Raw genomic sequence first — 10,255 nt, forward strand, 5'->3', positions numbered from 1 at the left:
TGCTGTTGAGTTCCTTATATTAGCCATTGCAATTAGGTAAGTAAATGGAATATGCATACAGATTAGAGAAGAAGCGAAACTCTCTTACTTGTAGATGGCATGATTGTTTAAGTATAAAGTCCCAAGATATCTAAAAAACAACTTCTAGAACTAAAAGATGAATAAAATAGAGTTGCAAGATATATGGTTAATGTACAAAAATCAATTTGTCAGTTAAAAATAAAACTATAAAAAATTTAATCATTTTATATATTAACAGCAAACAATTGGAAAATGAAAATTAAGAATTATTATGTTTGCAGTAGAATAAAAAAGCCTTAGGATACTTTGGATCAAATATACAAAAAGACACAAAAGATCTGTACATGGATCATTTAAAATATTGCTGAGAGAAATTTTTAAAAAGCTAAATCATCCATTATACCATAATCATGAGTTGAAAGACTCACTCTTGTTAAAATGTCAGTTCTCGGGCCAGCCCGGTGGCACACTGGAGAGTGCGCCACTTGGGAGCGCAGCAGCGCTCCCGCCGAGGGTTCGGATCCCATGTGGAGACCGGTTCCCGCTCACTGGCTGAGCGTGGTGCGGGTGCAACACCAAGGGTTGCGATCCCGTTGCCGGTCCCCGGTACGGGCGCAACACCGAGGGTTGCAATCCCGTTACCGGTCAGTAAAAAAGACAAAAAGGAAAAAAAATATGTCAGTTCTCACCACTTTGAAATATGACTTTATTTGAATCCAAATCATAATCCCAGCAAGCTTGTTTGCTAAAAACTCACAAGATAATTTAAAAATGTGTGAAACAGGCAAAGAATTTTCAAATCAATCTTGTAAAAGTACAACAAAGTTAGAGGACTTAAATTATCTGACCTTGAGACTTACTATAAAGCTATAGTCATCAGTGTGTTACTAGCATAAAGGTTAACAAATAGATCAGTGGAACTCAATAGTCTAGTACTGTACCCACATACTTATGGTCATTTGGTTTCTTTCATGTATTTACTTATTTTATTTTAGCATTTACTTGTGCATTTTTGTGGGGTACAGTGCATTGTTTCAATACGTGCATATACTGCACAATGATTCACTTAGGGTAGATGGCATAGTTTTGTACCCGTTAGTCCATCACTCCTCCCCCCAGTCCCTTTCCCCTCAGGGCCTCTGGTAACCATTATTCTACTCTCTACTTCTATGAGAACCACTTTTTAATTTTAAAAAAAATTATTTTAGTTTCCACATATGAGTGAGATCATGTGCTATTTGTCTTTCTGTGCCTGACTTCATTTAACATGATGGTTTCCAGTTCCATCCATGTTGCTGCAAATAAGAGGATATTTCTTTTTATAGCCAAATAGTATTCCATTGTGCATATATACCACAGTTTTTTTACCCATTCATCTGTTGACGAACATTTAGATTGATTCCATGTCTTGGCTATTGTGAATAGTGTTGCAGTGAACATAGGAGTGAGGTATCTTTTTGATATATTGATTTCATTTCCTTTGGGTATATACCCATACCCATTCATCTGTTGACGAACATTTAGATTGATTCCATGTCTTGGCTATTGTGAATAGTGTTGCAATGAACATAGGAGTGAGGTATCTTTTTGATATATTGATTTCATTTCCTTTGGGTATATACCCATTAGTGGGATAGCTGGGTCACACGGTAGATCTATTTTTAGCTCTCTGGGGAACTTCCATACTGTTTTCCACAATGGTTGCACCGACTTACATTCCCACCAACAGTGTAGATGACTTTCCTTTTCTCCACATCCATGCCAGCATTTGTTATTCTGTCTTGTTGATAATAGCCATTCTAACTGGGGTGAGATGATAACAACATACTGTGGTTTTAATTTGCATTTCCCAATGATTAGTGATTTTGAACATTTTTTCATGTGTTTGGCCATTCGTATGCTTCTTTTGAGAATTGTCTGTTCAGGTCTTTTGCCGATTTTATAATTGGGTTGGTTTTTTGCTGTTGAGTTCCTTATATACTCTGAATATTAGCCCCTTGTCTGATGTGTAGTTTGCAAACACTTTCTGCCATTCTGTAGGTTGTCTCTTCACTTTGTTGATAGTGTCCCTTGCTGTGCAGAAGTTTTTAGTTTGATGTAGTCCCATTTGTGTATTTTTGCTTTGCTGCCTGTGCCTTTGTGGTCGTGCTCAAAAAAGTCCATCCCACTCCCCCTATGTTTTCTTCTAGTAGGTTCATAGTTTCAGCTGTTAAATTTAGGTCTTTAATCCATTTTGAGTTGATCTTTGTGTATGGTGAGAGATAGGGGTCTAGTTTGAATCTTCTACATGTGGATATTTAGTTTTTCCAGCACCACTTATTGAAGAGACTATCCTTTCCCTACCGTATGTTTTTGGCATTTTTGTCAAAAATCAGTTGACTGTAAGTGCATTGGTTTGTTTGGGGGATCAAATACATTATGCTGAGTGAAAGAAGCCTTACATAAAAGATCACATGCTATAAGATTTGATTTATATGAGGACAGGCAAAAGTAATGTGGGGTGGAAAAAACATCAGACACGTGGTTGCATCTTGTAGAGATGGGGGATGGTATTGTATGGGAACGAACATAGGAAACTTGTTGGGGTTGTGATAATGTTGATTAGGGTTTGCATTATACAATTGTATGTATTTGTCCAAACTCATAGAATGAGACCTTTAAGATTTGTGCATTTGATTTTATATAACTTTTATCTTAAAATTAAATAATTTGGACTGTGGCAAATGATGTATTCAGGAGTGTAGTGAACTGAAGTCTTTAAGTTACTTTGAAATGTTTCAATAAAATGGGTTGATGTATGAACAGTGGGATGATACATGCATGATAAAGCAAATATGGTAAATGATAATTGTAGACTCAAAGCAGTGGGTATAGAGGTGTTCACTGTGTAATTCTTTCAACCTTTCTGTATGTTTGAACATTTTCCTAATAAATGTTGGAAAAATGTTTAATAGGATTTTTCATTATGTAGGTGACATATGCCTAGCAAAAATATTTGGAAAATATAGAAAATAAAAGGAAGAAATATTATCCATAGTCTAGCCATCCAGAAATAACTATTATTTGATGTTTTTGCTTTTAGTCTTTTTTCTGTGCTTCGTTTTTACTTTGTTTAATGGTTAGGATGCTATTTTATATGCTTGTATTTTATTTTTCCACAATAAGCTTTATAACCTATTAGTTCCACTGCCAGATGATTTTATCAAACTAACACACTATAGCTTTCTTAAGGCGTCCTCCTATTAGATTGTTTAGATTGTTTTCCATATTTTATTGATATATTGCTATAATGGATATCTTCATATGAAAAGTTTGCTCTCGATTTTAGATTATGTCATTAGGATAGGTCTTTGTAAGTGGAAGTCCCAAATCAAAGGGTGCAAAAAGTTTCAACATCCTTCATACACATTGTCAAATTTTTGATTCCCTCATCCTTTTCTTTCAAGAACAGTTCCTGGAAACTATTCTATTCCGCAGAACCCCCAGAGCACCTCAAATCCCAATGAAAACATCACCGGTCTAGAATAAGTCATTCATTGGCTATCTGTCAAACTAAATTTTTTATTTAATTTCTCTGCCGTTCCAGAGTTCAGAGAGGTTTAGTCATCTGCCTAAGGTCCCAGCTAATAAATAGCAGAGCCACCATTTGACCCTGTATGTATCAAGGCAGTATCCAGCAAAAAAAAAAAAGATGCTTAATAATGCTTATTCAGTGAGCACATGGATGAAAGGGAGCACCGAGGGCTTAAATCAGTTAGATCTATATTTCCTCTGTATTTCCCTTCAGAGCTGTGAAGGACTTAGATTACTTTCTTTCTGATACTATCCTGTATGATGTTCTTATTGCATGCTGGTTTATTTGTTCTGTCCATACCTACCTCATGTAAAGGAAGCAGGCTTTTGATTTTCCTTGGCTCAGGCCACAGAGTTCCATGTAAAGCTCATACGTTACAAGATGCTAATTGATCTACTATTGGAAATGTGGACCAGGTCCTGGTGACGTGAAGATTCTGACTGCTCTTCGCCCCCTAGGCTTCTCATGTGAATCACAAACGGATTTATATCCAGTGTGTGATTCTCTCCTCAGAGGTTGGAGTGGTCTGTAGGTTTCCATGGGCAGCAGGGGAATGTGTCCCCCCAGGTCTGGGCATCCTGTACCGCACCGCAGGCCCAGGTGAGGAGCTGGGCTGTGACCAGCACGGACAGTGTACTTTGGCAGGAGCAGTTCCTTGTGCAGCGGCATGAATGGGCGCCCCAGGAAGTGGTGACTCAGGGGCTGTGAGGGCTGCTGGCTTGTGGGGACATGGCCGTTCTCTGAAATGGAGACTAGATAGGGAGGGGGTCAGTTCCTTTACAGACAAACCCAGGAGGAAGGATTGTTTGTCCTTGTGTACAGAGAAGAAAATGGGACTAATTATTCCTTATTTATTACAATCCTCTAATCAGAGAACGAATGAAGTATTGCTGCGAGCAGCTGCGTGCTCTCTTGCCATACGTAAAGGGGAGAAAGAACGATGTGGCTTCAGTCCTTGAGGCAACGGTTGATTATGTGAAGGATATCCGAGAGAAAATCCCTCCAGCCGTCATGGGCCAGGTATTCAACTCCCAAAGCCTTGAATTTTATCCTTATAGACAGTGCTTTAGTGCTACAATATTATTTCTTTTTATTTCTTTATTTTTTATTTTTATTTTTATTTTTTAAAATTTTTTTTTTTTTTTGTCTTTTTCGTGACTGGTAAGGGGATCGCAACCCTTGGTGTGGTGCTGTCTGCACCACGCTCAGCCAGTGAGCGCACCAGCCATTCCTATATAGGATCCGAACCCGCGGCAGGAGTGTCGCTGCACTCCCAGCGCCGCACTCTCCCGAGTGCGCCACAGGGTCGGCCCTCTTTTTATTTCTTATAATTGGAAATCTATGTGTCTTTGTATTATGTAAAAATATCTATATCTGTCTAAATATATTTCTGTCTATCTCTATATTTTTCAGATTACAGAGGCACTTCAGAGCAATAGGAGGTTTTGTAAGAAACGGCAAATATTCTCTCTCCCGAGCCCAGTCATGGCACAAAGGTATGATAAAGGCTTCTGTGAATCCGAAGTCTGCTTATTATTTTCCTCTGATGCTGATGCTGGATGCGGAGATAGGAATTGAACCATCTACAGTGAAAGCTCAGGCATTTATTAAGGATCAGTGAATTTTCCCATTGCCAATGTGGATCATTTCTATAGTGATAAACACATGTAGCAATCTCAGATCCATGGTCCTTTCATCATCTGACTCACCCGTCTCCTTTTATTATTTCTGAGGATCTTAAAATGGGGCTTTGCGGCTCATAGCTGTAGTGACTGTGGCAGTCTTGCTGGAGCACTCTGGATTCCAGCATTCCTCCGTCCTGGAGGTCCCAGAGCAGTCCAGCCCTATCTCAATTAGCAGTCTTAAAAAAAACTTGCTAGTACAAAATGTAACATGCCAAATAATTGCTTACTTATTTAGATTTATTAGAATATGTAAACAATGAGAAACTATACAGGAAAAGCAAATCATTCCAGCATGTCCTGAAGCATCATCATGGGTTCTGTTCAATTCTTTGTTCTCATATATAAATAACCATAGTTGAGGCTTTGTCGGTGCTTTTTAGAACTTGAAGGACAGAAGAGCAGGTGAGCTCAGTGATATTCATGTTGTCTTCCTTGAGAAATGTGTAAAGTATTGTTCTGTCCTTTCAAGGGAAGACAGTGTGTTTACAAGCACTTACTCACCTGTGAGAGGAATCCGACTCCTGGCTAATAAGCGCTTGAACGTGTATTCCGTTCCTGCCGCCGCGGGCTCCTTGGATGAAGCCGTGAGAGGTGAGTCCCGCCTGCCACCTGTGCTGCTCGTGTGGCTTGGCCTTCGTGGCCACTGCACGTCCTGGGGCTCCTGGGCACTCGCCACCATGGCCGGGGAACCGAGAGTGGCTGGAGCATTACACACTAGTCCTTCTGCTGTTGTCAGATTGAAGTACACAAGGTGGCCACAGACATTCAAATACTGTTGTCCCTGCAATTGGGCTCACAGTTGACCAGACTTATCAGAAAGCTCATCTTGCGAATAGATGATAAGCACACTGGTGACTTGTGTATATGAATAGAATCTAAAGGGAAGGGCGGCATATTATTGTTAATTCAGTACTGACTGTGTATTGAGCATTTTATGTATTAATTTATTTGTATCTTTGCTTCTCAATCACTGGTTAAAGCTGCACACTCCACCTCACCATAAATACAATGCCTTACCTGCTTTCTCAGCTGTATTTTCCTTCATAGCATGTGCCGCCTTCTAATACAGTTCCCTTGTATATTTTGTTTATTGCCTATCTTCTCCCATTAGATTGTCAAATCCACGAAGGCAGGGATTTTTCTTTTTTTTTGGCTTGTGTTATTCATTGCTGTATATCTAGTGACCAGCACACAGAAGGTGCTCCAGAAATACTCATTATACAAGCATTTATGGTAGAACAGACATTTACTCAGTGGGAGGCATTTGGGTTATACGTGTTATATAAGCCTAGGCATGCCTGTGTACTTGTAGAAGTAAGAAGTCAAAAACAGAGCCAGATTTAACACAGCTACCAGTTTGTGACTTTCAGTATTCCTGAAGGTTACTCTCCATTGAGAAACAAGGAAGGTGTGGACCTCCTGCCCTGAGCGTTCGAGGCCAGGTGACAGCACTGCCCGTCTCCGCAGCCCCCTGGTCCGAGGCAGCCCTTTGGCCGACTTCCTCCGGGGGGTCTGCTCTCGTTTAGCACCTCCCCTCACGCTCCCTGCTTAACTCCAAGTCCAGCCCCTCGTTCTCAGCTTAAACGTTCCCGCCTCAAAGATGGGGACACAAGGACAAACAAGATGCAGTTCTCGTTCTTACCGAGTTTTCAAATTAGTGGCAGAGAGGGCCACCGAAAAAAATATGGCTCCCACAGTGTTTTATGTGCTGTGGTGGAGGTAGTGTGTGTCCGTGGGGCCTGGTGGAAGCCGGGAACGAAGGAGGTTACTAGGGTNGTGTTTTATGTGCTGTGGTGGAGGTAGTGTGTGTCCGTGGGGCCTGGTGGAAGCCGGGAACGAAGGAGGTTACTAGGGTCGGGGTCTAAAGTCAAAAGAGAAGGGGGCCAAAAATAGAACACAGCCCTCCTTGTCCATATAATCAAAGGAGCTGCAGGGTGGGGTGTTTTATTAGTCAATTTAGACTTTTCTCCTGACATAGGGGAGAGGGGAGGAGAATAGAAAAAAAAGTTGCCGTGAGCCATGGTTAATCTACTTAAAGTAGCTGTGGCTGAATGTGACATGGAATGATTAAATCAGCCCAGATTAAATCAGATCAAGGTCAGGCCACAGGCATATGCCTGTCAATGTTATTTCTTGTACATCGGATACTATTTCTATTCTGCGAAAACTCTGAGACACTTTCCATGGCAGTGAGTTCAGGCCCTTCTGAGCCCCAGCATCTCGTGGCGTTGCTACACCCAGAGAGGCCGCTCTAGGGAGGACAGACACACAGACTCATGGTGTGTTCAAACCAGGGAAGACCTTCAAGTGAGTGAGTCACACCCCCATTTTTATTTTATTTATGTACATTTGTCCTTTGAAAAGCCACACAATATAGATCCTTTACTAGCCTGGCCAGGATAATCACTGCCTTCATTTTTTATGAATTTCTTTTAAGTTTTTTTTGAAGGAGGTTACTAGGGTTGGGGTCTAAAGTCAAAAGAGAAGGGGGCCAAAAATAGAACACAGCCCTCCTTGTCCATATAATCAAAGGAGCTGCAGGGCGGGGTGTTTTATTAGTCAATTTAGACTTTTCTCCTGACATAGGGGAGAGGGGAGGAGAATAGAAAAAAAAGTTGCCGTGAGCCATGGTTAATCTACTTAAAGTAGCTGTGGCTGAATGTGACATGGAATGATTAAATCAGCCCAGATTAAATCAGATCAAGGTCAGGCCACAGGCATATGCCTGTCAATGTTATTTCTTGTACATCGGATACTATTTCTATTCTGCGAAAACTCTGAGACACTTTCCATGGCAGTGAGTTCAGGCCCTTCTGAGCCCCAGCATCTCGTGGCGTTGCTACACCCAGAGAGGCCGCTCTAGGGAGGACAGACACACAGACTCATGGTGTGTTCAAACCAGGGAAGACCTTCAAGTGAGTGAGTCACACCCCCATTTTTATTTTATTTATGTACATTTGTCCTTTGAAAAGCCACACAATATAGATCCTTTACTAGCCTGGCCAGGATAATCACTGCCTTCATTTTTTATGAATTTCTTTTAAGTTTTTTTTCCAGCTATATTTTTCTATAGTAGTAATCATGTTGGACATCCCATTTTGTGTCCTGATTCTTTAACTTAACTTGTGTCATCCCTACTTTAATTTGCAACCCTCATCACCATTTTAATGGTTTTAATAGTTTATCAAATGATTTATAGAGTAATTTTCTTAGCCATCTTCCAATTGATACATTTAGTGTTTCCAGTTTGGGGGAGAGTGATTTTTACATCATGTTGTAGGAAATACTTCCTTGTATGTAAAGTTTCTTGGACATTTCCTTGGGCTGGATACCTGGAAGAGTGTGATAAATGCAACCACACTGTTTTGTTTGTTTGTTTGTTTGTTTTTGACTGGTAGGGGGATCACAGCCCTCGGCACGGTGTGGTCTGCACCACGCTCAGCCAGTGAGTACACCAGCCATCCCTATACAGGATCCGAACCCACGGCCTCAGTGCTCCCAGTGCCGCACTCTCCTGGGTGAGCCACAGGGCTGGCCCTAACCACACTGTTTTTGAGAGAGTTGCAATCCATTAAGTCTTCCAAATTTTACTTTTACCAGCCAGGTTAGGAAATTGTAGGCTAGAGAAGTTAAATGATCACCCCAAGTAAGAGGTTTTCTGTGCTAAGCCTGCCCTGTAACATGGACATGTTTAGACTTCATCAGCTTGCCTTTTTGTGTATTTTTTTCCATAAGTCTGTGTACATATTTGCTTCAATTATTTTTCCTAATTATTTCAGATACATTTGTATTTAAAGTAGATACTGGATTACGTTATTTTACTTTCCTTATTATTAGTGTCCAGCAGAAAATGAATATTCACAGTGGTACCTTAGATTACATTGTACATTTTATATTTATTTTTTCATCTTCTAGTTACTGTATAGAATATAGATGTATGATGATATAACCTGCTTCGGTGATGGAAAACCAACCAAACTTCACTCGTGGCTGGATGGGGTTGTTCTTTCCAGCATCCTTCCTTGCTTCATGGGGATGGTTAATATTGATTATGATGAAAACCAAGCACACACACACACCCCAAAAGGCACAGAGATGTGTTGCTGCTCTAAGATCTCTGTCTTCTCATGAAGATGCATGAATACTAATTTATAGCGTGTGTATTGCACTAAATGTCACTACTAAAAAGTTCACGTTGTTCCATCCGCAGTTGAGTGTAGCAGTAGTGCAAGTTCATAGCATGAGGAAATGAAAGAGAGGACGTTTTATTTCAGCTGTGGTATTCAGAGTTACAGAATTGTGTATACTGACAGGTATTTGTTTTCTTCCTTATTAAAGGTCAGTCAAACTCCACATCGGAGAACGCTATTGGTGAATTGTGTAAAGCTCAGAATCCCAGCACAGCTGTCTCTCTCAACTCCTTCCATGTTGTCAGCTACTATTCCACAGTCGTCCCTCCCTATGATGCAACTGCCATTGCAAATCAGAACATTTCAATTCATTTACCATCAGCCGTGCCTGCAGTCTCAAAGTTTCTTCCTCAGCACTGAAATTCTGTGCTGGGCCAGACATGCACAACCCTCCGCAACTGTGTGGTAAGTCTTCGGGGGTCCATGGGTCAGATCAGACTCTTTCACTCCAGCCAGCAGGGCCCCTGACTTGCATTTTGTTGTTAATACTCTGGTCAGAAGCCCCTTACTGGGCCCTAAGTACTGTGCTAGTTTCTAAGTTACTCTACCCTGATGAGTGAAAATCAGGTGCAGTCAGCCTGGGCTCTGTGCCCCATGCGGCAGGGCATGGGGCACAGAGCCCCATGGATCTAGATATCCAGAACCAGTGAATCTGCATGTAGCTCTGCTAGTTTGGCCTGAAGTGACCAGATGGAGCCTGATTTCCTCTAGAGCTGAGTGCCCTACCCCTTTGGCCCTTGGCTTCTACGCAGAACTTCTATGTTGCACATCCCATTTCACCGTCC

The 10,255-nt window shown here is 41.1% G+C and overlaps 1 protein-coding gene across 1 annotated transcript in view; it reads left to right on the top strand.

The window, feature by feature from the left end:
* Positions 1-9,875, top strand: part of SOHLH2 (spermatogenesis and oogenesis specific basic helix-loop-helix 2) — a gene marked incomplete at both ends in the record, with an annotated part of 35,340 nt that extends 25,465 nt beyond the window's left edge. The window contains 4 exon segments of the mRNA XM_008593906.1: positions 4,468-4,615; positions 5,009-5,091; positions 5,750-5,871; positions 9,619-9,875. Of these exon segments, the coding sequence (XP_008592128.1) occupies positions 4,468-4,615; positions 5,009-5,091; positions 5,750-5,871; positions 9,619-9,875 (610 nt within the window).
* Positions 9,876-10,255: the final 380 nt, after the last annotated feature.

This window comes from Galeopterus variegatus, unplaced genomic scaffold (assembly GCF_000696425.1).
Source record: "Galeopterus variegatus unplaced genomic scaffold, G_variegatus-3.0.2 Scaffold9852, whole genome shotgun sequence".
NCBI lineage: Eukaryota > Metazoa > Chordata > Mammalia > Dermoptera > Cynocephalidae > Galeopterus > Galeopterus variegatus.